Source organism: Cervus canadensis, chromosome 6, assembly GCF_019320065.1.
Source record: "Cervus canadensis isolate Bull #8, Minnesota chromosome 6, ASM1932006v1, whole genome shotgun sequence".
Classification (NCBI taxonomy): Eukaryota; Metazoa; Chordata; class Mammalia; order Artiodactyla; family Cervidae; genus Cervus; species Cervus canadensis.
The window spans coordinates 20121988-20149482 of record NC_057391.1 but is presented as its reverse complement, the minus strand read 5'-3'; the positions used below and the strand labels follow the sequence as shown (position 1 = coordinate 20149482).

The 27495-nt window shown below is 54.5% G+C and overlaps 1 protein-coding gene across 1 annotated transcript; it reads right to left on the bottom strand.

Annotated features, from left to right (window-relative positions):
• Positions 1-761: 761 nt before the first annotated feature.
• On the bottom strand, positions 762-27495 carry LOC122443194 (myosin-6). The gene is made up of 38 exons (XM_043471143.1): positions 27463-27495; positions 26945-27157; positions 25600-25743; positions 25222-25378; positions 25098-25125; positions 24718-24829; positions 24369-24461; positions 23663-23726; positions 23358-23456; positions 22800-22903; positions 22576-22714; positions 20664-20932; positions 20244-20414; positions 18780-19089; positions 17796-17866; positions 17417-17504; positions 17209-17326; positions 16714-16837; positions 16295-16431; positions 14462-14717; positions 14072-14314; positions 13749-13925; positions 13094-13239; positions 12756-12846; positions 10057-10446; positions 9578-9704; positions 9368-9486; positions 8520-8716; positions 7807-7990; positions 7465-7630; positions 7215-7339; positions 5352-5660; positions 4821-5024; positions 3695-3820; positions 3201-3476; positions 1976-2071; positions 1196-1330; positions 762-837 (listed from the first exon to the last, which is right to left on the bottom strand). The coding sequence occupies exons 2-38, from the start codon at positions 27143-27145 to the stop codon at positions 814-816; spliced, it is 5820 nt and encodes a 1939-aa protein (XP_043327078.1). The 5' UTR covers positions 27146-27157; positions 27463-27495; the 3' UTR covers positions 762-813.

Here is a 27495-nt window from a genome sequence, read left to right as displayed (position 1 = left end):
GATGGGGGGGCAGTGAAGGGATGAGAAGGTGGTCAGGAGAGCCTGGCCATAAAGCACAGCGGGGAGCATGGGTTTGCTGGCAGAGGGGGCTCAGGACCCGCCCTGTCCCTTGTGTGACCCAGGCCAGCCTGTCCCTGGTGGGAGCTTGGAAGGAGCAGAGATGTGCTCTGTGGTGTGCGTCTGCGTGCTCTGCTCGTGTGTGTGGGAGGTCAACGTGAGGCACGTAAGGCCCAGGTTTGGTCCATACCGCACTTCAGTTCAGCTTGGCATCAGCTGGCTCCGGTCTCAGGATGCCCTGATGGGGAGGTGGGGCCCACACACCCAGGCTCCAACCACCTGTGCCATCCCATCTCCATCCCCAGCCAGCTTTGAGCCTCTCCTGGCATCAGTGGGGAGTTCGTTTTGGAGGGAACAGGACACCTATAACCCCTGTGGCTTCGGAGGTGGGGTAGGTGGAGGAGGGCTTCAGTTCCAGCAGTGAAATTCTGTTTCTAGGTGTCTGGAATTGGATCACCCTCTGTATGTCTTTGTTCTTTCCATTTTTGAAATGTCTCCCTCCCGTCCCCTGTGGCTGGTTGACTGAGCAGTGTGGGGATCAGGTGAGACAGGCTGCCGCACCCCTCTGGTCCTCATCTCCTTCCCTGGAGATGTGGGGTGTCTTGATTCCTCCAGCTCTGGTGCAGGGGCCAGGCCACCCTCCCCCCAAGGAGTCCAGGACGGCTCCTGGCCAGCCGGCGGGAAGGACAGGGGCTCAGGCAAAGTCTGGCACTCATGTTTATTGGAGGTCACCCAGAGTGAGGTTCCGAGGCAGCGTCACTCCTCATCATGCATTTTTTGCTGAGAAAGAATAAAAGGTGTGAGGGAGCAGCTGGTGAGAGGAAGGAAGGGTGTGGGGAGAAATCTCCGGGGCTTTCAGGGGCCTGAGGGAGATGCCCTTAGGGGGAGAGGTTCAGGCCTTGGGAATCTTGGGGTCCCCTTTAGAGGTCTTTGTGGTTTAGGCAGGTTGGGACTGGACTTTCTAAGGATGTTCCAGCCTGTAGGGGGCTTGTCTGAGCAGGAGGGGGATGCCCAGGTGTGGGGGCTGTGGGACCCTCAGGACTAACCACATACAGGACGCAGTGCCTGCTTTCAGGGCCACTGATGTTGGGGTTGCACTGCCATGGGGGTGAGTGGCAGGGCCTGGGGAGGGACCCACCTTGGCGCCGATGTCGCGGCTCTTGGCCCGCAGCTTGTTGACCTGGGACTCGGCGATGTCTGCCCGCTCCTCCGCCTCATCCAGCTCGTGCTGCACCTTGCGGAACTTGGACAGGTTGGTGTTGGCCTGTTCCTCCTGCGGGGGTTCAGGGGGATGGGAGGATGAGGTGAGGGGGTGCCCAGGCTCCTAATCCAGGGGCTCCCTGTCATGCATCACCCATGTTCCTGCAACAAAAGTGTCCTGCTCCTCCTGGCTTGGCACTCTCCACAAACTTGCCCAGCACTCAGAATCCAGGCTACCCACTGCCCAAGAGGAATCCCATGCTGCCTGGTCCGTCCCCTTCAGAATCCAGCTTGACCACCCCGGTCCAACTGTGACCCTGACAGACGCTCCCCGACCCCTAGGGGTTCCTGCACGGGTGTGTTCATCAGCAACTCACAGCCGCACCTCTGCTCACTGGGATGTCTTCCCCACCGTGCTGTGCCTGCTCAGGCCCCTTTCCAGGCCCAGTTCCCCTGCCACCATTCAGCTTTCAGCACTGGCTGCCCTCCAAGCTGCATTAGCAGCTGCACTGCCTTCTCTTGGGCTCACTGGTACATGGATTATAAGCAGCTTGTGGGTAGGTCCTGGGTCGAATAAGCTTTGCTTTTGTTAACTCAGGAGTGCCTGCCACATCTCTGAGAGTTAAAGTAAACAGCAATCCCTCCGTCCGGGTCCCACACTGGGGTGGACCCTTGTCGGCTCTGACAACACAGGAAGTGGAGAAAACCATGAACTCACTGCCTCCTCGGCCTGGCGCTTATAGGCCTTGACCTTCAGCTGCAGCTTGTCCACCAGGTCCTGCAGCCTCAGCAGGTTCTTCCTGTCTTCCTCCGTCTGGGGGCAAACGGGTGGGAGAGGTCAGTTTTGGGGAAGGAGCAAGAGCAGTCATCTCTCCCTCCCTCACCATCCCATTCTCTTCCCACGCCTCAGCCGCCCCTCCCTCCCATGGGCCAGGCCAAAGAGGTTGTGCACAAACTTCATCTCTGACGCAACTTGTAGGTCAAAGGGCATGGCAAAGTTCTCATGCCAGGGTCTAAAAAGCAAAGAGGGCTGTGGCCCTGAGGTGAGAAACAGGAGAGACTTGGAACAAAACAGGATTTCTTCATTTGATAATGTGGAGAGGTCAGGGCTGTTCCAGATCTAATCTGGAACACCACAGATGCTCTCCTTAGCAGTGAGCCTCGAGTGACGAGAGGACTCAGGAGGAAAGCAGAAAGAAGGGAGTATCATAATCCAGATCATTCTAATTATCATAACCTAGTATATATTGTTCTGGGTCAGGTATTGAGCACCAGGATCAACGGTTCCTACATCGCTTAACCACTCCTGATCACTGCTTCTGCTAGGATGCTGTTTCTACTTACACCCACACAACACACCTGCAGTTCTTCATTTGTACCTCTTTCCCATGCCTCTCATAGCCAGCTGTCAAATGAACCAATGAGCTCTTTTTTTTGTCCTTCCTGCCCAGGCATATTGGGAAGTAATAGGTCAAAAACAAAAGCTGTGAGCTATTCAGATGGAAGGATGAGAACATTCTGGAATCTTCCTTCTCTAAGGCCTTCTATCTGTTGTCCCAGGAATTCCATGGAAGATCTGAGTCTTTTCCCATCCCTGATTTTATCACTAAATGCCACACAACGCCCCTGCCTCTGAGGCTGGTGGAAAGATGCCTTGGACGGTTCTGAAGCCTTCATGGTAGCACTTCAGGTTATTAAACATCTACGAAAATGCTGGTTCAGGAGCTTTCAAGAAGTAGAAGCAGATTCTCCCTTTGCTAAAAGAAAATTCATGGACTCAAGCCAACCTGTCTTCAGAGAATGTGAAAGAAAACCAATCCCAAGACAGCTTCTCAAGAGGCAGGTGGCAGGGGGGCTCTGCGCAGAGCCCGCGTGGGTCAGGAGGTGGGGCAAGGGATACGTTTTCACGTCTACTTCTGAGGGCGTGGCCCCAGCGCCCGCACCTGGTAGGTGAGCTCCTTGATGCGCCGCTCGCTCTTCCTCATGCCCTTGACCGACTCCACGTTGCGCTTCTGCTCGGCCTCCAGCTCGTTCTCCAGCTCCCGCACCCGGGCCTCCAGCTTCTGCAGCTGCTTCTTGCCGCCCTTGAGCGCGATCTGCTCCGCCTCGTCCAGCCGGTGCTGCAGGTCCTTGATGGTCTGCTCCATGTTCTTCTTCATGCGCTCCAGGTGCGCGCTGGTGTCCTGCTCCTTCTTTAGCTCCTCCGCCATCATGGCGGCCTGCGCACGGGAGAGAATGGAAAAGAACAGGGCTGGGGGGTGGGGGGGGGGCTCTTCTTTCCCGTAAGGATCACCCATTTCTCATCCTGACATTTGGTCCTGGAGGCCCTCAAGCCCACAGAATGGCGGAGTCACTGTTGTTACAGCACAGTGGCCTGGCCTGGGCCCAGAGCCCTTGTTTGAGTCTTTCGGGGAGGCAGGAAGGTGCAGTGACTCACATCCGTGATGGCCTTCTTGGCCTTCTCCTCAGCGTTCCTGCACTCCTGAACCGCCTCCTCCACTTCTGACTGGAGATGAGTCAGATCTGACTCCATCTTCTTCTTCTGGTTGATAAGGCTGGTGTTCTAGAAAAGGGTAAAGAAAACTATTGGATGTATATCCTTTGTTACATGATTCTACACCTTTATCCAGAGAAAATTAGAACTAGTTTTTTTAAAAAACATGCCTTGCTTTTAGTATTTTCCTTGTTTTGTATCTGCTTTCTTTTTCTCCTATGAAAATATGTGTACTCTAGACATTATATGGAAAATGACTCAGATCTGAAGACTTCAAGCAGGAAAGGGGCTGTAGTTCTACTCGTGAGCTCTTTAGTAACATGTCTACGTAGGGGAATGAAAGGAAATTCCAAGGAATCCCTCCTTGCAGGAAGTCCAAGAAAAACAGGTACAACTTTTTTAAAAGGACTGTATCCTGGAAGAGATTGTAGTTATAGAAAGAATGCAATGAGGTAAGGAAGAGAGGATGATGTCAGTGGGTGATGTCATTCCCATATGTACTAGATTATGGAACAGAATTCCACAGGGCAGTGCAATAAGATGGACATAAAAACTCATTGCTGAGTATAGCTGAAAACAGTGTATATGGGGTTGCACAAAAATGGTGCTCTGTGGAGAATCTGACTTGCAAATAGATGTGTGTGTTAGTCACTCAGTCATCCACCTCTTTGCAACCCCATGGACTGTAGCCTTAAAGGCTACTCTGTTCATTGAATTCTCCAGGCAAGAATACTGGGGTGGGTAGCTATTCCCTTTTCAAAGGGATCTTCCTGACCCAGGGATGGAACCTCGGTCTCCCACATTGCAGGCAGATCCTTTACCATCTGAGCCACAAAGGAAGCTGTCTTTAAACTCCACAAGTCCCATTAATACAGCAAATTGAGACTGGCTTTTACATTTAGACCCCTTTCTCAAGGTAGTAGTTCTGCAGCCACGACTGATAGGTGTAAGCTGGAGATGAAATAATTTATGATTCTGGTTGGACATACGCTTTCTCTGGGCATCGGGTTCAGAACATTGCTAGACATCCTGTCTCTGGCCTTCAGCAGGTTTCCCCTAGCTTCCTCACCTGGGAGTGCAGCAGCTGCACCCGCTCGCTGGTCTCGATCAGCTCCTGCTCCGCCAGCTTCCGGGACCGCTCCGTCTGCTCCACCATGGCCCGCAGCTCCTCCAGCTCGGCCTGCAGCAGGTTGTTACGCCGCTCCACGATGGCGATGTTTTCCTTCAGGTCATCGTTGGCACGGACCGCGTCGTCCAGCTGGATCTGGGTGTCCTGCCAGGGATAGGGGTGATGTGGGGAGGCCCCCATCAGGGCCTCCATTCGGGATCTGATACACCCTTCCCTATAGTGTTAACCTCCCTATAGTGTTAAGCTCGTGTTAACCTCAGGAGACACATTCAGATCTCCAGGCCCACAGGTGGGATTGGTCCAAAACACGCTGCAGGGCCTGATCAGTTCTCCTCCTTCAAGCCTCCGAATCCAGGAGGTTGGTGGTCCCCATGTTCTCATATTTGTTAGCCCAGGACCCTTTCCTCGGGCCTTCACCATTCCTATGAGCAAACCTACTTATCCCTCTCCGAGAGCCCTCACTTCTCTTACCTTTAGATGGGCTTGGGCAACTTTCAGGTGCTTTTGGGCCTCTGAGGCTGTCCTGTTAGCCTGGCTAAGCTGAATCTCCATCTCATTGAGGTCGCCCTCCATCTTCTTCTTCACCCGCAGGGCCTCGTTGCGGCTGCGCGTCTCTGCATCCAGGGAGGTCTGCAGCGAGTCCACCACCCGCAGGTGGTTGCGCTTGGCCTGCTCCATCTCCTCGTCCTTCTCCACCAGCTTCCGCTCAATCTCTGCCTTGATCTGGTTGAACTCCAGCTGGGCCCGGAGGATCTTGCCCTCTTCATGCTCCAGGGAGGCCTGAGGGGAGAGGGACCAAATTAGACAGTCAGGGCTCAGGGCACGTCATGGAGGGAGGCCGAGAGGGTGCAAGGTGTCAGCTGGAGACAGTGAGGCAGGACCTGCATCCCAGGCCACCTGGGTGCTGTGGGGGAGGACATGCTGGATACCCTGGGGTTCCTTCATCAAGGAAATGTTTTGACCTCACAATTGCTAAGACGCTCCAACATTAATATTGCATGATCCTGACCCATCTAACATACTATAGAAAAAGGAAGGATTTCTACAACTACAAATTCAAACGTTTCTTTGTTTCCCAAGTCCCTCACCCTATAGTGAAAAAAGTCAGAAGCCCCAAATCTCAGGGCTATGTCTGTGCTGTGCTGTACTGTCCCTGTCGTGTCTGACTCTTTGTGACCCCATGGACCTTAGCCTACCGGGCTCCTCTGTCCATGGGGATTCTCCAGGCAAGAATACTGCAGTGGGTTGCCATGCCCTCCTTCATGGGATCTTTCTAACCCAGGGATTGAACCCAGGTCTCCCGCATTGCAGGCAGATTCTTTACCGTCTGAGCTACCAGGGAAGTCCCAGGTTCTTAAAAATGAACAGTGAACAATGGCTAATATATATTGAATTCTTAAGTGCGTTACCTTGTTTAATCATCATAATAGTCATGCGTAAAAGATCCAACCAGTCAATCCTAAAGGAAGTCAGTCCTGAATATTCATTGGAAGGACTGATACTGAAGCTGAAACTCCAATACTTTGGCCACCTGATTCGAAGAACTGACTCATTTGAAAAGACCCTGATGCTGGGAAAGATTGAAGGCGGGAGAAGGGGACGACAGAGGATGAGATGGTTGGATGGCATTACCGACTCAATGGACATGAATTTGAGTAAGCTCTGGGAATTGGTGATAGACAGGGAAGCCTGGCATGCTGCAGTCCATGGGGTCGCAAAGAGTTGGACATGACTGAATGACTGAACTGAAAATCTTATGAGTGTTAGTCACTCAGTCTTGTCCAAATCTTTGTAGCCCTGTGAACTGTAGCCCACCAGTCTCCTCTGTCCATGAAATTTTCCAAGCAAGGATACTGGAGTGGGTAGCCATTTCCTTCTCCAGGGCAATCTTCCTAACTCAGGGATCGAGGTATGTACAATTAATGCCATTTTACAGATGAGAAAACTGAGGTACAGAGAGGTTAAGGAACTTGCCCAATGACACAGCGGAGGTCCTCAAGCCAAGTTTCAAACTCAGATCTGTTTGACTCTGGAGCTGACACTCTCACCCCCTGTCTGAGTTGTTATGATGGCCAGGTTTCAACTTTACAAACCCAGTGGGAAACAAAAACCTATGATCAAGCTGTGGCATTTTCCTCTGTGCAGACTCTGGTTTTGAAGGTAGTAGTGGGTACCGGGTATATGACTTCAGACTAAGAAAATGATGTAATAGAGTTTGTCTTCGGTCAGCATCACCACCGGGTGAGGGAGAGTAGGGGGTCAGAGACAGGAGGGTGATGGTAGGTGGGTAGGAGAGGGTCAGAGGCAGGGGTCCAGGCAGAGCCAGGCCCTCACCTCCGCCTCCTCCAGGGCTGACTGCAGCTCTAGCTTTTCCACCTCCAGCTGCTTGCGGACCTTCTCCAGCTCGTGCATGTTCTTCCCTCCTTCTCCCAGCTGCTCAGTCAGGTCGGAGATCTCCTCTGTGGGAGGGGCGGGCAGCTCAGTCGGGGGCTGCCTGCTCCGACGGGGGAAGGCCTGCAGGAGCCGCGGGGCGGCACCACGTGCGGACCCGCCCTGCCCCGCCCCTCCCGGCCTGCGCCCGCACCCTGCAGGTTCTTGTTCTCGCGCTTGAAGGTCTCCAGATGCTCCAGGGACTCCTCGTAGGCGTTCTTGAGCTTGAAGAGCTCGGTGCTGAGGGAGCGCGCCTCCTTCTGCGAGGACTCCAGCTCCGACTGCGACTCCTCGTACTTCTGCTTCCACTCGGCCAGGATCTGCGGGGACCCGACGGACGGACGCGGCTCAAGGGGCAGCCGCAGCCCCGCCTCCGGGACCCAGGTCCCCCTCCTAGGCCCAGCCTCCCCTGGCCTCAGCCTCCTGGGAGGATGTTCCTGACTCCAGCCTGTCCACCTGTTCTGCCCCCTGGCTGCGGCCCCCAGCCCGGGCCCACCTTGTCGAAGTTCCTCTGCTTTTTGTCCAGGGCGGCGGCGGCCGCGTTGGAGCGCTCCACGTCCACCATCAGGTCCTCGATCTCGTTCTGCAGGCGGTGCTTGGTCTTCTCCAGCGAGGAGCACTTGGCATTGACGGCCTCGACGGCCTCCTCGGCGTCCTGAAGCCGCTGGGCCAGCTTCTTCCTGCCCAGGGTGGTTGGGTGTGTGTGTGTGACTCTACCTGGGAACCGTGGTGCCTTGGAACCACCCGTATCAGAACTGCCAGATGAGAAGAACCAGGCCCCTCCCCGCAGCTCCTTGGGATGCTCTGGAAGCCCAGCCTCCAGGGAGCCAAGGCTGCGGGTGCCTAAAACAGAGTTTCCTCCCTACTCGCAGCGGCCTCTGGGTGGCAGTCTCTACCCCTCCCCACGCAGGCTGATCGGCGGTAGCTCCTCTGACCAACAAGCTTTTTGCTCGTCTTATACGTGAGCATCAGGTATAACCCGGGCCAAAAGCTCGCCCGTCACAGGAAGTGAGTCGGGGCCAGCCAGGGGTCACTCAAGAGTGCAGGATCCAGGCTCCCTCCCAAGCACCTCTGTTGCCCACCACATTTCTCCCCACTTCCTGTCTTCCCTCTTAAATCTGCTCCCATGCCCACTCTGCCTGTCTCCCCCGAGGTCCTCTTGCTCCTTCCTCTCTCAGAGTTGGGGTGGGGGCGCTGCCCGGGACTCACTTGGCCTCCTCCAGCTCCTCGGTCCTCTGGATGGCATCTGTCTCGTACTTGGTCCTCCACTGGGCCACCTCTGAGTTGGCCTTGGACAGGACGCGCTGCAGCTCGGCCTTGGCCTCGGTCTCCTCCTCGTACTGCTCCCGCAGCAGGTCACAGTCATGCCGGGCAGACTGCAGCGCGTGAGCCAGGGCATTCTTCGCCTGGGAGGGGCGGAACCAGCAGGTGGGCTCAGCTTCTGGGAAGGTGGGAGGGAAGACCCTCTCCCCATTTTTCAGATCTTTTCATATCTATGAGCTTGAATCAGGTCCCAGCCTCCTTTGGGGTGAGGGCTGGTGTTGTGGAATCTCAACATCTTGAGGTACCTTCCCAGTTTGCCCACCTTGTCCCATATAGGAAAGGAGGGGGATTTCCCAGGTGGTCCAGTGGCTAAGACTCTGTGCTTTTCATGCAGGGGGCCTGAGTTTGACCCCTGCTCTAGGAACTAGATCCTACATGCCATAGCTAAGAGTTCACATGCCACAGCTAAAGATTCCATGTGCAAAAAAAAAAAGGATTCCCTATGCCGCAAGTAAAGATGCCTCAAAAAAAAAAAAAAAAAAAGGTGCATCAACTAAGACCTGGTGCAGCCAAATAAATAATTTTTTTTTGTTTGTTTGTTTAAGCAAAAGGGAAGGAGGCATTCAGTAATGTTTGGGTGTGGCTTAGCTGAAGAGTAGAAGAACCTGGCCTGAAAGTCTTTCTATTTTGGAGGCCTATCTGTAGTCTCCAGCCTCACTCCAGCCTCCATTCCTGAGGCTGGTTGCCCCAGGATAGCTCTCAGTCCCGTCCACTGCCCACCCGGCTGGCCTCACCTTGCCCTCCTCTTCCAGCTGCCTCTTGAGGTCCTCCAGCTGCTGGGTGTAGGACAGCTTCCCTCGGGTCAGCTGGGAGATGAGCGCCTCCTTTTCCTCCAGCTGCCGGGACAGCTCACCTGCAGGTGGGAAGGAGGGTTTGTGGGCTAGGGAAGGGGGCGACTGATGCTCTACCCCGGGGCAGGCACAGGGCTGCTGAGGGGTGCCCACCGTTCTCGGTCTGCAGCTTGGCTCGCTGGGTGGAGAAGTCGTTGAGGGAGCGCTGGGCCTCTTCTAGCTTCGCCCGGTACTCATTGGCCTGGTCCTCCAGTGTCCGGGACATCTTCTCCAGGTTGGCCTTCAGACGGTATGGGACACGGGAGAGGTGAATGTGGGAGGGGCTGGGTGGACTGGAGGAGGGACAGGAGGGCCAAGGTGGGAGAGAACACAGAAGTGGGGGGATGGGGAGGCGACATGGGGTGGGGCTGGAGGGGCACCATCTGAAGGGGGTGCATGAATTAAAGAAGGGGGAGGTGGTGAGGAGATGGACACGCAGAGGGAGGGCAAGGCGGGTGCAAGGGTGAGAGGGAGAGAGACCAGAGGGTGAGGAAGGGAGTGAGAATAAGCGATGGCAGAGAGAAGAAGTGGAAGGAAGGCACCCTGCGAGGCAGTGATGGAGGAGAGGGTGAGGAGAGCAGAGCTGGGCCCACCTTGGCCTTGATGATCTGCTCCATGTTGGACGTGACATCGTCCAGCTCCAGCTTGAACTCGCTCTTCTCCTTCTCCAGCTTCTGCTTCACGCGCTGCAGGTTGTCGATCTGCTCGCCCAGCTCGGCCACGCTGTCGGCGTGCTTCTTGCGCAGGGCGGCCGCCGTGGCCTCATGCTGCAGCGTGGCCTCCTCCAGGTCCCGCCTCATCTTCTGGAACTCAGCCTCGCGCTTCTTATTCATCTCGATCTGCACGGACGTGGCCCCGCCGGCCTCCTCCAGCCGCTCGCTGATCTCCTCCAGCTCCCGGGACAGGTCTGAGCGCAGCTTCTCCACCTTGGCCCGGGAGGTGCGCTCGGCCTCCAGCTCCTCCTCCAGCTCTTCGATGCGTGCCTGGGCGGGACACGGAGGGGGCTCAGACCCAGTGCCTGGGCCCCTCCATTGGAGCCCCCTCCCAGGACTCTAGAAGGCTCTTGGCCAAGATGCCCAGGTCCTGCGGAGCAGTGGTTCCCACTAGGGGACAGTCTGTGCCCCAGAGGACAGTTGACAAGGTCTGGAGACATTTTTGATTGTCACGACTTGGAGAGGAGGTGTTACTACTGGCCTCTAGTGGGCAGAGGCCAGGGAGGCTGCTAAACATCCTATAATGCACAGACCACCAATAGGAATTTGGGTGAAGCCACACCTTTAAGGCGTTTCCTGGAGGGGCATCTCAGACCCAGTCTGAGCATCTCTTGCCCTGAATCCTGAGAATCTGTGTTCTGAGAGGGATCTTGAGATCCCGTGAGATCCTGAATCTCAGAAATTCCACAGATTCACTAGACTCTGCTAATGATGAGACGGGAAAGCTGGTGATTGTGTTTTACAAATATTTATAACAATATGCCTCAATCAAAAACTTTTATAATATTCTGAGTTAACCACCAAGTCTAATCAACCTATTCCTCACTCTCCAGAGCCTACTGTATTTATGCCCATGGCTGGGTTCCAGCTTGATTGTTCCCTTCCAGGCCAGGAGAGTGCTAGCAGGATGCCCTTTTCTGTATCATGTTCCCACCTCATTTTTTTGGCCTTAGCCTTGGCCCATCTACCTTTTAATCTGTTGTCTGACTAGCCAGGAGCAAAAGGGAGGTTTGGTGGGATCCTTTCATCTGTGGTTATGGGTGGTGTTGATGGAATGTGTGTGTGTGTGTATGTAGAGGGGGTGGTCCTGGGAGCAGGAGAGAGAGGACCATGATACCTCTGCTCCCAGGATGGGGCAAGAGCTTGGACAGGAAGAAGGAACCACAGTGCATTGCCAGAATCTGGTGAGGCTAACTGCACTGTTGTTCTGGGTCTAAGAGTCAAAGAGGTTGCCCAGACCCAGGGTAGAAGAACCTGGGGATGTTCTAATATTCTGGCTAAAACCCAGAAGGGGCACCCAAGAAGATGGGAGGTAAGAGCATCACTGAAGGCAGGCCAACCCCTGAGTAGCCCCCAGAGGAGTGGAACTGTGTTCACGTGTCACTTGCAGCCTGGACCCTCGGCCCTGAATGCGGAGGGGAGATTGGCCCTCTCCACCAGCTGTAATCTCTTCAGGAAATGAGGGGGTCAATAGCTGAATCCCCTTGGCCTGGGAGTCACTGTATCCAGATGTGGTCATGCAACTTCTGCAGCTTTGAAGTGAGGAGGAGAGTACCTGCCTCTCTTGCCTCCAGGGCTCTTCTGACAAACACAGGACTAAAAGCACATTAAAATTCAGGGTGCGTGAAAGGCAAGGGAGACTCTGGCTGTTAATTCAGTCTCCTCCTGCAGAGGGATGGGAAAGCCATGGGCAGACAAACGAACATCTTGCAAGGGGCTGGCTGACTTCTGTAACCTGAGCTATACTAAAAATCACATGTATACGTAGCCTCCTGATTGACAACGTGGATTCCTGTACAGTATCTCTTCTGGTCCTCTGCAAGGCAGGGGTCATTAGTCCCATTTTACAGATGAGAGGAGAATCTGAGTTGCACGAGGGGAAGTGATTTGCTCAAGGTCTCAGGAGTTGACTCAAGTGCTCTGTGGGGATTCAGCCCAAGTTAGTGGCAAGGCAAGTACCTGGGAAGGATAAGAACAGAGCTCCCCAGGAGAAGGGGCTCCATGAAGGCTTTTCTCACCCCCATGAGGGGAGAGAAGCACCAAAGGAAGGGTTGGAGGAGAACCGAGCCCTACTAATGGTCCCAGGGCAGAAAGCCCATTGGGCTTCCCTGATGGCTCAGATGGTAAAGAATCTGCCTGCAATGAGGGAGACCTGGGTTTGATCCCTGAGTCAGGAAGATCCCTGGAAAAGGGCATGGCAACCCTCTCCAGTATTCTTGCCAGGAGAATCTCCATGGACAGAGGAGCCTGGCACACTGCAGTCCATGGGGTCACAAAGAGTTGGACACGACTGAGCAAGTAAGCACAAGAAAACCCATTAGGCAGAGTATAGCTCAGCAAGAGAAGCTGTTTTAGTAAGTATGATCCCCACCTACCTCCCCAAATAGCCCAGATGAAATAAGACATTATTGGCTTAATGGGGGAAGGCTGATGTTCCCAGGTGCCTGGAAGTCAGGGCTCGCAGGGCCTCCGGGGAGCTCAGAGGTCTAGATACTGTCTAGAACCCTAAGCAGATCCTGCAGTCCCAGCTGTCTCAGCGCCATTGAGCTCCCCGATGGCTGCACCCAAAAGAACCTCACCTGGTTTTCCTTCAGTTTCTTCTGCAGCTGAAGGGCCAGTGCCTGCTCATCCTCAATCTTACTGTTCAGCTGATTAATGTCAAACTCCTTCCTGGAGAAGAAGGAGGTGACAGGTGGTTTTTTTTTCTCTGCCCTCATCCTCTCCTCCTGCCTCTGCATGCAAGGACCACTCCTCTCCCTTTGGCCCCCAGGAGTGAAGGCAGGGGAAGGGCTGTGATTGACCTGCTTGCTCCCACTGTGCCCTGGGCAACCTTGGCCAGAGGCCGTGCAGCACCCTGAGCTCTAACGCTAAGGCCAGACACCCCCAGGACCCCCTCCTGGCCTCCATAAGCTCCTACTTCTTGAGCTTTTCTTCCAGCTGCAGTTTGTCATTGTCTAGGTCCATGATGCTCTCCTGGGTCAGCTTCAGGTCACCTTCCAGCTTCCGCTTAGCTCGCTCCAGGTCCATGCGTACCTTCTTCTCCTGTTCCAGGGATCCCTCCAGCTGGTGGAGAAAGTAAAAATGAACAGGGTGTAGAAAACCTGAGGTCCACAATACATCCCCCTCTGCTCCCTTCTAAACCCAAAGTCCAGTGGGACTGGAAGTCAAGCCAGCAGAGTCATCCCGGCAGACATGAAGGATTCAGAGACCCAGCCTAGTGAAGAACTGTAGAAAGAAAGGGGCTTTCACAGGTGGCTCAGTGGTATAGAATTTGCCTGCAATGCAGGAGCTGCAGGTTCAATCCCTGGGTCAGGAAGATCTGCTGAAGGAGGACACAGCAACCCACTCCAGTATTCTTGCCTGGAGAATTTCATGGACAGAGGAGCCTAGTGGGCTACTGTCCATAGGGTTGCAAAGAGTCAGACACAACTGAAGTGACAAGCATGCACAGGAAGAAAAGGTCCCCGGGGGGATGGAAGTTAGTTTTAGTGATTGCAAACCCCTTGCCATTGGCATTGCCTGCAAAATCCTGACCTGAGAGAGACAAAGGAAGCATGGTTGTTCCTACTCACATCATCCACCTGCTGCTCCAGCTTGACTTTAGACTTGGTCAGGGTGTTGACCTTGTCCTCCTCAGCCTGAAGGTCATCCAGGGCTTGCTGGTGGGCCTCTTGCAGGGCTTTCTTCTCCTTGGTCAGCTTGGCAATGATCTCATCCAGCCCAGCCATCTCCTCTGTCAGGTTCTTCACCTGTTGACCGAGAACCCCATCCCCTTTAGGGCTAAACATCACCAATCTGGAGACATCCATGGAGACCTCCAAGGCCAAGGGCCAGGACCACACTCAGGTCTGGGAATCCTGAGACTCAGTCTGGAGTCAAAGGGAGCCGCCCTCACCTTGTTCTCTGTCGCGTGCTTCTCCTTCTCCACCTTGGCCAATGTCAGCTCCAGGTCATCAATGTCCTTCTTCAGCTCAGAGCACTCATCTTCCAGCTTGCGCTTCTTGGCAGTGAGCTCAGCATTCATTTCCTCCTCGTCCTCCAACCTCTCGGTCATCTCCTTCACCTTTGCCTCCAGCTGGATCTTGTTCTTGATCAGCTGGTCACAGCGTTCTTCCGCATCATTCAGGTTGTCTTGTTCCTGAGAGAAGAGGACAGAGAGGAGAGCTGGTGATGAAAGAGAGGAGAGATCCAGAGTGTTTAAAGAGAGCTGAAGCTTGGAGACTCATAGTCCCTGGTGATGAGATGGGTTAGGATCCAGGGGAGGGGAATAGAGAGATGGTCTCACCGCCTGCACTTGGAGCTGCAGGTCATTCTTCTCCTGCAGCAGGGACACCATCTTCTCCTCCAGCTCCTTGCGCCGAGCCTCCGACTTCTCCAGTGTCTCTTTGATTCGCCCAAACTCCTCCTTCATGGTGGCCATCTCCTTCTCAGTCTCTGCGCTCTTCAGTAGTGGTTTGATCTTGAAATAGAGCTTCATCCAGGGCCAGTTCTTGACCCCCATGAAGGCCCGAATGTTCCACTGGATTACCAGCAGGGCATCCCTGGGAAAGGAACATGGAGGCAGGGAGCCCGCACTGTGAAGGAGCACTTTCCAGTCATGGGGCCAGCTGCACTGGCCCAGATCCCACTGCACTGGGATCCCAGCACATCTGAACAAGTTTGGGCACCTGAGGGCAGGAACCTGCTCTTGTAGCCTTGATATGCAACCCCACCCCAGCATTACCACACTGAACATGGAGTTGCTCCATAAATGTTTGTTAATTGATCAATTCAACAAAAGGGCAGTTTATATCTTCCTTACTGGGGTAGTAGTAGCTATGGAAGCGACCAATGATAGCATCTCTACTGTGTTCAGTGTTTCTAATATCCTAAGAACCTCAAATATGTTAAGAAAATGGTATTTTCCATTTAAGAATGTCTATAATGTATGTGTAAGTTATGAAGAATGAAGCAAAATGGTTTATCTGTGAACTCATCACCCAGACAAGAAGTAGAGCATTGCCTTCATTGATTCTACTTGTAGACTTCACTCCATCCCCTTTCTGGTCCTTTCACCAGAAGCAGTCACTACCTCAAATCTTGTGTTTTTCATTTCCTAACTCTTTCAAAAATATTTTAACCATATGTGTATGTATTTTTAAATGATGTGTGTGTGTGCTCAGTCACTTCTGACTCTGCGACCCCATGGATTGTAGCTTGCCAGGCTCCTCTGTCCATGGAATTTTCCAGGTAAGAATACTGAAGTGGGTTTCCATTCCCTCCTATGAGGTATCTTCCCAACTGGGTTGGGAAGTCTCCTGTGCACCTCCTGCATTGCAGGAGGATGCTCTTTTAAAATTATTACTGAGTTTTATAAAAATTGCATCACAATATATGTATCCTTCTGTGACTTGCTTCGGTTAACTCAGCAATATGCTTTTAAGGCTCAAAAGTATTGTACCATGTAGTTTTAGTCCCTTCCTTTTCATTACTTGATAATATTCCCCAAATGAGTTTACTACTATTTACCCATTCTCCTGCAGATGAAAACTCAAATTGTTTCCAGAACTTTGCTATTTTGACCAATGCTGCTATAAAGATTCATTTTTGTCCTATGTTGTGAACACATGCAGGTGTTTCTCTCACATGCAGGTATTTCTCTGTGGGAATGCCCTCAGGAGTGGAAAGCTATGTAACGGTTCAACTTCCAAAGAAAATGATAAACTGTTTTCCAAAGAGATTGCACACATTTCCCTGGTGACTCAGACTGTAAAGAGTCTGCCTGCAATGTGAGAGACCCATGTTTGATCCCTGGGTCCGGAAGATCCCCTGGAGAAGAAAATGGCAACCCGCTCCAGTATTCTTGCCTGGAAAATCCCATGGACGGAGGAGCCTGGCAGGCTACAGTCTAGTGTTTTAAAATGGTATCTCGTTGGAGTCTTAATTTTCACTTCACTATGGGGAATTTTCTTTTTTTAAAAAGAACTCAAAATGAGACCCAGACTGGTCACTTGTCCAGACCAGCTAGTAAGTGATGAAGCCAGGATTGAATTTAGGTCTTTTGGCCCACACCTCTGAGCTCTGCTTGTCTGCCTCTTACATCTCTGAGAGTGCGTCTCCCTTTCCCTCCAAGCCTCACCTGCGCTCCAGGATCTTCTTGAACTCAATGCGCATGAGCTGACCCCGGGCTTGGGCCTGGATGCGGGTGATGATGCGGCTCAGCCTCTCGTCTCGCATCTCCTCCAGCAGCCCCAGCAGCCCTGCCTTGAAGAACACCTGGGGGCAAGGGGTAGAGCCAAGGGGACCGCAGCCTCAGAGAAGGGTAGCCAAGGTGGAGGGAGAGTGTGGGAGACCCTGGCTGAGCTTCCCAGGGCCCCAACACCTGCATACCCTAGACCTGGGAGTGAAATGTGAAAAACAAGACTGAAAAGAAGCTGGGTCCCAACTCTTGGTTGACACGGGAAGCCAGAAATCAGAGTCTGCCTTCCGAACTCCCAGCTGTTCCACTCAGTGTGGCTGGGTATCCTATACCTCCACCCTAAGGGCCTCCAGACTCACCTTAGTGTGGCCGAACTTGTACTGGTTGTGGTCAATGTCCAGGGAGCCCAGCAGCTTCTCTGTCCCTTTCCTGCTGTCAATGAACTGACCCTCGGGGATGGCCGCTGGGTTCAGGATGCGATACCTGGAGGGAGGTGCCTGGAGTTACCCATGTTCTGCACTGATTTGCTCTGCCCACAGAATCAAGGGGCTTCCCTGGTGGCTCAGACAGTGAAGAATCTGCCTGGAATGCTGGAGACCTGGGTTCGATCCCTGGGTCGGGAAGATCCCTTAGAGAATGAAATGGCTACTCATTCCAGTATTCTTGCCTGAAGAATTCCATGGACAGAGGAGACTGGCAGGCTACAGTCCGTGGGGTTGCAAAGAATCGGACAAAACTGAGCAATCTTAACACTTTCACTTTCACAGAATCTGAGGCCAGCTACAGACTCCCCTCCCCCCAAGGCTGCCCAGGGTCTCCCTGTTACTTGAGTCCGGCGGCTCCTCGGTACCCACCTCTGCCGGAAGTCCCCGTAGAGGATGCGGTTGGGGAAGCCCTTCCTGCAGATGCGAATGCCCTCCAGCACGCCGTTGCAGCGCAGCTGGTGCATGACCAGGGGGTTGTCCATCACCCCTGCGGCAGGAGGGGAGAGGCAGGGGGTCAGCCTCAGGACAAGTGGATGTCAAATGCCCTATCCAGACTAGACCCTTGTGCGTCACTCACCGGGAGCCTTCCGTTCATTAGGGATGATGCAGCGCACAAAGTGAGGATGAGTGGTCCTCAGGTTGGTCATTAGCTTGTTCAGATTCTCCTGGAGGCAGATGAGAGGTGGAGGTCAGGAGCCACAGTGACCATCCCTTTAGTCCCTGACCCCGGGCCCCAGACAACCTGTCACCAGAACCCTCTAAGGGATTGGGAGGTGATATATAACTTATGATGTGAATTCAGGCTTGTGTAGAATTTATATGCCAAAAACAATCACATAACTCTAGCTTCTTTCCTCCCCAGACTCAAGAGCATCAGGTTAGGGGTGGTGCAGACAAAATGCTCTGGGCTGGGTCTGCCCGCCACAAGTCTCTTGGTATCTCTGGGCCCTTCTTACCCGGTGGAGGGCTGACACCGTCTGAAATGATGAACCCTTTTTCTTGCCTCCTTTGCTTTTACTGCTGTCCCCTAATAAGAGAAGGAATGATGAACCAGGGCTTGAAATCGGAGACCCTTTGAGCAAGGGCAGGGCTCTGCTGCTCACTAGCTGTGTGACTTTGGACAATTTATCTCCAAGTCTCAGTTTTCCCATGAAGAGGAGAGTGAGTCCCTTTAAATGGTATAGAGAAGATTAGAAAAGATCAAAGCTTTAGACTGCCTCTCCACTGTTTGGCACACAGTAGGTCTTGAAATAACGTTAGTGCTTTCTCCTCCCTCTCTCTCTAACCTCCCACACCTTGCTTACATTTTTCCACTTTCTACTTTTTTTCTTGTATTTTACCCTCCTCGTTTCAATCCACACTCTTTCTCTCCCTTCTCTGAAGGGGAGGCTCATTTGTTCTACTGCACGTTCAGGGATGCTCTCAACATTTACTGTGGCCTCCTGCAGACATGGTTCTATGCCAGGCCTGCTGCAGTGGCGCGGGTGCCTCTGGCACTGATCTTCAGTTGCTCTGAGTCTTGAAGAGATGCAGAACACGTATACCAACATCCATAACTCAGAGGGGAAAATCACACTCCCACAGAAATGGCACCGATGGGCTGCTGTGGGCTCTCTTGTCCCCCCTCTTATGGCTCCCTCCTGCCTTTACTTTTTTAATTTTAAAAAAGTATTTTTTTTTTAATTTGGTTGTGCCAGTCTTAGTTGTGGCATGTGGGATCTTCAGCTGCAGCAGGTGGACTCTTAGTTGCTGCATGTGGTATCTAGTTTCCTGACCAGGGATCAAACTCCCAGCCCCCACCATTGGGAGCATGAAGCCTTAATCACTGGACCACCAGGGAAGACCCCCTCCTGCCTTTGGAGTCACGTGGTTTGAAGCAGGGGGCCCCTGGCCCCTTGCACCTCCAGAACTGCTCTGGCAGTGGAGGGCTGCCCTCTTACCGACATCGGCGGAGGCATATGAGGAGAAGAGCGTGGCCATGAGCTTGAGGGAAGACTTCTGGTACAAGCCCACCACTGTCTCGTTGAGCGGGTCTTTGTTTTTCTCCAGCCAGCCTATGATGTTGTAGTCCACCGTGCCGGCATAGTGGATCAGGGAGAAGTGGGCTTCCGGCTTCCCCTTGATGTTGCGCGGCTTCTGGAAGTTGTTGGACTTGCCCAGGTGGTTGTCGTATAGCTTGGCCTTGAAGGTCATGTCAGTGGCCTTGGGGAACATGCACTCCTCCTCCAGGATGGACATGATGCCCATGGGCTGAGTGGGGAGAGGAGAGCGTCACTGAACACATCCCCAGGCTTTCAGAACCCCACACCCTGACTGAGGAGAAACTGCAGCTGTGTAGCTGGCAGGCCATAGAGAGCCCGTGCTGCTACCTCATGTCCTGGTACCGGAAGCCAGCATTCCTGAATTCAACCTAAATCTGAGAACATTCAGATCTGGCCTAGGGAGCCTCTTTCTGGCCCGGTGGACCCAGAGAAGAGCCCTGTACTCCCAGTCCCTACCCCCAGGGCTCAGAGCACAGCCCCTTCTTCCTGGATGTCCCTGCCCCAGAGTGGGATGAGGATGGGACAGATGGGATGGGAGGTGTCAGACTGCAGGGCAGGCCGGACCTGTGCCTGTATGTCAGAGAACAGTGTTCCAAGGAGTGGTTAGAGGGATTCAGGTTCTGCACGATGTCCTGCACTTCAGAAAGTGTAGCAGCTTTTGGCTTTTCCTGGGACAAGGATCCTACTGAGAATTTGGTGAACCCCAAGACTTCCTCCCCAGAATTCGCTTGCACATACATACTTGTGTATGCACCCCCACCCCACCAGTCCACACACATTTTTCCATACAATCTCGGGGGAATCCGAGGCCTCCAGAAGCGCAGGGCCCTGGATCACTAGGCAAAGCTTGTGGGGGGAGGCCCCTATTTCAGACTGGTCGTGGCTGGGCTGGGGGACCATCAGTTGCTGCGGGCTCTGCCTCCCTCAGCAAAGGCTCACTGAAAGCAAGCCAGGACAAGGGGTGTCCTCTGAGGATGCTCCACAGACAAGAGGGCCTGAAGACTGGCTTATCCTCAGCCAACTGGGGGAGGATGGGAAGCCAATGTGTCTAGTTTCAGCCTAGGTCCTTTCCACGAATGCTGCTTCTCATGGGGCGTCAGAGGGGCCAGGAGTCCCCTCCTTCACTACATCTCTCTCTTCAGGCCCTGGGAGGTGTCCCCCATATGGGACAAGGGCCTAGGTGCTGGGGAGAGAAGGAAGGGCTGGACCTGTGTATGCCTGCGATGTCACAGTGAGGGGAAGCAGGGCCAGGAAGGAGGCTGGGGGATGTGGGGACTAGTTTCCTGGGTGTCGAGGGACAGGGCTGCCACTTCGTCTGGGATGGCAGGTGCAGGGACCCGGGTGGAGGGGCCGAGGCAGCACCTTCTCGATGAGGTCGATGCAGGCCTGCAGGTCCATGCCGAAGTCGATGAACTCCCACTCGATGCCCTCCTTCTTGTACTCCTCCTGCTCCAGCACGAACATGTGGTGGTTGAAGAATTGCTGCAGCTTCTCGTTGGTGAAGTTGATGCAGAGCTGCTCGAAGCTGTTGAACTGCAGGGCGGGGACGGGGAGGAGTAGGTCAGGCGGGCAGGGGTCTGTGGCCCGAGGGGTCAGCCCAGGGCTGCGTTCAGCCTGGCAATGGGTTTGGCTGGCCTCTCTCTGGTCAGGGCAGGGAGGGAGCACCCCCTGAAGACACGTGGCCATCTCCACCCCTGGGGAGCCCACGGCGTTCCCCGGGGCTTGGCCAGCGGTGGCTGCCTGTGTGAACCAGTGAGTTCCCGTTCTCCCGGTCCCACTCACATCGAATATCTCGAAGCCGGCGATGTCCAGGACACCTATGAAGTACTGGCGTGGCTGCTTGGTCTCCAGGGTGGCATTGATCCGCGTCACCATCCAGTTGAACATCTTCTCATACACCGCCTTGGCCAGCGCCCCGATGGAGTAGTACACCTGCTGGACATTCTGCCCCTTGGTGACGTACTCGTTGCCCACCTTCACCCGAGGATGGCACAGCCCCTTGAGCAGGTCTGCTGAGTTCAGCCCCATGAGGTAGGCGGACTTGTCAGCATCTGGTGGGGAAAGAAAGGGAAGCACTTTCCATAGACTGTCCTTCCCTGCCCAGGGCCACTATGTCCTAACCCTCTCATTAAAGAGCTGCAAACTGAGGCCCGAAGGGCACAGGGCTTGCCACAGTGACATAGCCAGTGTGTGCCTGAGGCCCCTCCGTCACCCCAGACTTCCCGCCACCCTGCCACCTCACCTCCATCTTTACCTCTCCTGCATGTCTCTGGACCTGGCCCATTGCCAGCACAGCTGTAGGCATGTCCCCTGCCCTCATGCATCCTCTCCTCTCTCAGCGCAGGGACTGTGGCTGATGATGTCCTCTGCTCCGTGCTGCCTTTGTCCCCAGTCCCAGGACCTAGCCCAGGACTGGGCTTGGTCTACAGTGAATCTATGTGTCCACCAAATTGACTCGCTGGGAAATCAAGATTCCTAACAGTGTGTTGGTCAGCCCACCGACCCTCAGCTCTCCAAATGTGCTATCCAACATATGAACTCTATTTGTGTGTGTGCGTGCATGCGTGCTCAGCTGTGTCTGACTCTTTGCAGCCCTATGGACTATAGCCTGCCAGGCTCCTCTGTCCATGGGAGTTTTCAGCAAGAATACTGGAGTGGGTTGTCATTCCTCTTCCAGGGGATCTTCCCAACCCAAGGATCAAAGCTGCATCTCCTGTGTCTCCTGCATTGGCAGGTGGATTCTTTACCACTGAACCACCTGGAAAGCCCCATGATCTCTATTTAGAGGAGACTTCCTTGGTTTAATTTTGAGAGTTTTATGATAACTGGTGACATGCTTCTGTGAAACTCAGGTTTGGCATTTGATCTGGATAGATACAGAGAAGGGATCCTTGAAGGTAGGTCAAGAGGAATATTCTCAGGCGTTTTCCCAGCCCTGTTTACACCTTCACATCTCCTTCTCAAGGGATTCTTGAATCAGCCTCAGAGGGAGCTGGGAAGGGCTACTGCTCCATTCCACTGAGGAGGAAGCTGAGACCCAGTGATGTGGGTGATGTGCCAATGCCCAGAGCTGTGTCCTTACCTCTGGCCTCCTGTCTCCCAGCAGAATATGGCACAGAGCCTGTGAGGGACTCTCCTGAGGGTTGGACACCCTCACATACACATTGCCTTAGTGATGGGGATACTCAGAACTCAGGTCTGTGCTTTCCTGGGCCTGGCAGAGTCTTGGGCACAGGAAGAAATCTCTCCATTTCACTTCTGCTGGGTGCAGCTGGGGTTGAGAAACTAGCAGGACTGCGAGGGGCCTCCTGTCTTCCCACTTCTCCCATGTCCCTGCCCTCACCCAACCACAAGCCTCAGGTCCTCTGGGATCCAGCCTGTTCGGGGTGGAGGGTGGTGTCTGGCTAGGTTATAATGGAACAGAAAACCTCGAGTCTAGATCAGGTGGGGAGAACCCACCCCTGGGAAAAGGCACCACCTTCCGACCACCTGCTTCTCCTGCTTTGGGTTTCCTCCCACTTTCTGTATTGTGGTCCTAACATTGCTGCTGTGAATGTTGCTCCTTAAGAATCACTGACAGGCACCCCGTTTGGACGTGGCATGGAGGAGACTCTGCTCCCGGAGCACTGTCCCTGCACGAGAGGCAGACACGCTGCCCCTCAGGCCTTCTCAGCCTGGCCTCCTGTCCTCGAACCTTCGGTGCCGTCGGGCTCTGCCTGCTCCTCCCGCTGCTTCTGCTTGAACTTCATGTTTCCGTAGTGCATGATGGCGCCTGTCAGCTTGTAGACACCGGCTTTCTCCTCAGAAGTGAAGCCTAGCACGTCGAAGGCGTTCTGAGGCGGGGCGAGAGAGGCAGAGTCGGTGATGGGGCGGGTGGCCCAGGAGCCCCCGGAGCCCTGCCACTGCCTCCTCACTCACATCGGTGGCCATGAGCTCCTCAGGGTCGTCGATGGAGGCCACGGACACCTCCCCCTGAGACACGAAGGCGTAGTCGTAGGGGTTGTTGGTGACCAGCAGCATGTCTGTCCAGCCGAGGGGCAGGGCCGGGGACAAGGGGAAGGGAGTGGGGCACAGTGGGGCAAGGGGTGGGGAGAAGGGAGAAGCGGGAGCAGGTAGAGAGGAGGACAGTCAGCAAAGGCCGAGGGGAGGATCCAGAAGAAAAGGAAAAGTGGGTGGTGGGGACACGGGGAGTGAGGACGGTGGGGGAGTGACGGGGGGAGAGGGGGAGACAAACGCAGAGGAAAAGGAAAAAAGAAGTAAAGTGGAGGAGAAAGAAGAGAAGGAAGGGTGTGAAAGGGAGGCAAGAGTTGACACAGGTGGGTCCAAGGTGAAGGAGGAAGAGAAAGGTACTAGGCGGATGGAGGGAGGGGACAGGTGACAGGTGGGCGGGGCGGGTGAGGAGGAGGAGGGGTCCGCCCTGCACCGCTGGGCTTGCGGGGGGCGCCAGGGGCAGCAGGGACCTCTGACGGGGCTCACCCAGCAGCTCTGGCTTCTTGTTGGACAGGATCTGGTAGAAGATGTGGTAGTTCCTCTCAGCCTTCAGCTGGAAAATCACCCGGGACTTCTCCAGGAGATCTGGAGTAGGGGAGGTGTGGGAGGGCAGGTAGGAAGGAATAGAGCCAATCAGCTCAAGGGTGGAGGTCAGGGGAGAAAGGCTCTCATGGCAAGTAGAGAGAGACAGGAGACAGAGGGGAAATGTCCACAGAAGATGGCGCCCAGTGGGGAATGAAGGCAGAGGTGGAGGACTCTGGAGGAGGGGGCCAGGCTCCCTGCATACTCACAGGTCTCTATGTCTGCAGAAGCCAGCTTTCCAGTGGCTCCAAAGTGGATCCTGATGAATTTCCCCTGAGGGTAGATGGGACAAAGAGTGAGGAAGGGGGCTAGAAGAGACAGATGGAGATCCTGCACCTCAGTGCAACCTAGAATGCTCTGGATGATTTTGGAAATGTAAATGATTTCCTTGGAGTCCCAGTTTAGTATCATGAACAAAATAGAATGCGTCCTGTTTGTGCTTCTGATATGATCTCATGTAATCCTCCCAAAAACCAGCAAGGTAGAGACTACTACCTTGGTCTCACAGATGAAGGACCTGGGGCTCAGAGAGGGGTGGGGACTTGCTGGACAGATTGAAGGCTGGGGAATTGGCTCAAAAGCCCCTGCTGTCTTCCTTCCAGCTCTTCCACTTACTGCGTGGAAGAGCTTTGGGAACAGTCGTAAAAAAAATATAGAATGCTACCCAAGTCAGCCCGATGACTTGGTTCTGCAACCAATAGCTTTGGTGGCTCTGGGTCTCTTTTCTTGAGTTCTCAGAACTCGGGGGCCAGGCTGAGTGGGGAGGGTTTGGAGTGTGCGTGTGTGTTAGTCGATATCCCAAAACCAAATGCAGGACAATCAGCCAGGTGTGGAGACTTTTGGCAAAACTACACCTCTACCCTATTTTTCATCAACGCTGCATGAAGCCTGTGGGCGGTGGTCAGGTGCACTCACGAAGCGGGAGGAGTTGTCATTCCTGACGGTCTTGGCATTGCCGAAGGCCTCCAGGGCGGGGTTGGCCTGGATGATCTGGTCCTCCAGGGTGCCCTGCAGAGGGGGCAGAGCACAGGGCTTCATCTCTATGTGGTGGTGGGGAGGGTGGTGGTGGAATGGGATGGACTGCTGGTGGGTCTGCAGCTCAAGAGGGCCATATTCAGACCTCAGAAAATGTGTCTCCTGCTGGGAAGGTCTCGGGTACTGGGCTCAGGGATGCTGTCTGCACTGTTCCCCAGGGCAGGGCTCAGGGTCACCTGGTTAGCCTGCCCCCCAAACCCCTCTGCTGAGCCTGTGGCCCACCTCCTACCTTGTTTGCATTGACATTGTCCTTCTTGCCACGGTCACCTATGGCTGCGATGCTGGCAAAGTACTGGATGACACGTTTCGTGTTCACAGTCTTCCCTGCCCCGGATTCTCCGCTGGAGGCAACATGGACCCATAAGAACCCAGATTCCCACTGTTTTCCATTCGAAGCTCAGTACTGCACCCTCAAAGTCCCAGCCATCTAATCTCCTCTCCCAGGGCCTAGCTCCTTGCAGAATCTGCCCATTGCCGTAGGTCACTCCGGCACTCCTCAGAGAGCCCAGCTCCTGGCAACCACAGCCTTAAACCATCCCTAGCACCCCAGGAATCAGCCTGGGCCTCCCCTCTACCAGGTCCCTCTGTGGATGGGTGCTGCTCACTCACGTGATGAGGATAGACTGGTTTTCCCGATCTGGAAGAGAAAAGAGGAGAGGCAGTGGGGTCAGGGCTCAGGGCCTCAGTCTCTGTTGTGGCGCTGAGGGGCCACAGGTCAGGGCTGCCAGCCTACCTGTCAGCATGTACTGGTAGGCATTGTCGGAGATGGAAAAGATGTGGGGAGGTGCCTCGCTCCTCTTCTTGCCCCGGTAGGCAGCCACCACCTCAGCATTGTACACCGGCAGCCACTTGTAGGGATTGACAGTGACGCAGAAGAGGCCTGAGTAGGTCTGAAGCAGGAGACAGGGCAGTCACGAGAAATCGGAGGGGAGAGCCTGGGATGGGCAGTGGTGCTAGGCAGAGGCATCCCCGGTTATGCCAGCTGACTCCTGTCTTCCTGCAGCTAACCGGGGATGGGGAGGGAGCAGAGGGAGAGTTCCAATCCCCTTCCCTTGAGAAAGTTGCCCTGGCTGACTTTGGACGCTGCCCGCCGTGTGCAGGGTGCACTCACGTAGATCATCCAGGCTGCGTATCGCTCTTTGAGGTTGAAAAGCACCGCAGGCTCATGCAAGAAGGTCAGCATGGCCATGTCCTCGATCTTGTCGAACTTGGGTGGGTTCTGCTGCAACACCTCGTCCTCCTTCACGGTCACCGTCTGGGGGGGCAGGGTAGGACAGACACGTCTACCAGGACCCTCTCTAGCCCTGCCCACTTACCTCCTCCCAGAACACAGGCTGTGACCTGGTCTTGTTCCTCTGGTTCTTTTCTCATAGTGCCTGGGCCCTACCCCATAGCTTCCTATGATGCCAGATAATTCACCTGCCCTCTGTCTCTCCCTTCTTATGGATTGTCCTAGAGTCTCTGTGTCTTGCCCGTTCCCCACACTCTGTGCCCATGAGCATCACCTTTCAGTCCCTGCCTGAGGGTCTTGGGGCAAGAGGCTCTCTGATCTGCATCTTACCCTGACTCCTGGGGGCATGCTTGAGGGCATCAATTGCTCAAGGCAAACTTTGCTGCTACTGGAGAAACATCTCACCCATCTACTCTACAGTCTTCATTGGTCACTATCAAATGGTTTGACTGCCATTGGCCAGTTTGTCATGCCCTGGCATCATGAGATCCTGTGAGTAGGTATTCCAGCATTTTTTTTTGTACAGTGGAGCAAATGATAAATGATTTGCCAGTATATGGTGGCTGCTAGTGGCAGAGCTGGGATTATAGTTAAAGCCCCCAGTGGTTGTGGCCTGTTACTGCACACCTCAAGGGGACGCGACAGTCAGCCAGTATAGACGGTCAGACTCGTAGACAGTCAGTCTACAAGGCACACAGTTCAGAGCCACCGCTGCTGACGGGTGGCAGTTCTCACGGCTGGCATGAGGGACCAGGGACCGTGGGCTTCTGAGTGCCAGTCATCAGCCTTGGACTGAGCATCTGGCTCAAGAGTTCCTGCTTTGTGTTCATCTGTAAAATTTGCTCTTGGTATGGTTGGGGAGCACTGGGGAGAGTTGGTCCATGGAGAACACTAAGGCACAGAGTGGAGGGATGCAGGTTTGAGAAGGGAGCTTCATTTGATGCAGTGTCTGTGCCCTCTTTAGCTACATAACCCCTCGAAAGAGGAAACCAGCTGAGGTTCCCTGCCTGCAGCATCCTTCCTGGCAAGGGGTGGGCATCCTTGGTGTGGCCTTGTTATGCTTGCTCAGATCCAACAAGAACAGTCAGTTCTCACCTAGATGCTGGGCCACTTGAGGGGAGGTCGTCCTGAACCCCCACTGGCTTTGGCCCTCCACCAGGGCCCCTCGGCACCCGCTGCATGTGGCTCGGCCCTGCACCCCCGCCCTGCGCTGTGTCCCACGTACCTTGCCACTCTCTGTCTCAGCAGTGACCTTGCCTCCCTCCCGGGACAGGATCTTGGCCTTGACGAACTCCTCCTTGTCATCCGGCACGAAGCACTCGGTGCGGATGTCGAAAGGCCGTGTCTGGGCCTCCAGTCGCTCCCTCTCTGACTTGCGGAGGTACTGGGCTGCTGCCCCAAAGTCGGCCATCTGGGCATCGGTCATCTTGTCGACCCTCTGCGGCCGAGACAGGAGGGCCCGGGCCTCAGTGGGTGGCCTTGCCCTCTGCAGCCCCCATTCCCTGCCGCATCTCCTCACCACCTGGGTCCTGTCACTCTCACCTCCCCAGCTGAGAAGCACCTGGCCTGCATCCAGCCCTCTCTCGCTCTCTGATATGAGGCTGAAGGGGAATCTGTGAGGGGTTTGTGTGAGCTGGAATGGACTGGAGATTGCTAAGGCAAGGAGCTGAGCCACTCAGAGGAGAGACAGGGGGCCCTGGTCCAGCAACCTGGCTTCCAGGAGAAAACTGGGGTGGTTCTCACCTGGTGACCTCTTCACAGAGAATCCTGAAGACC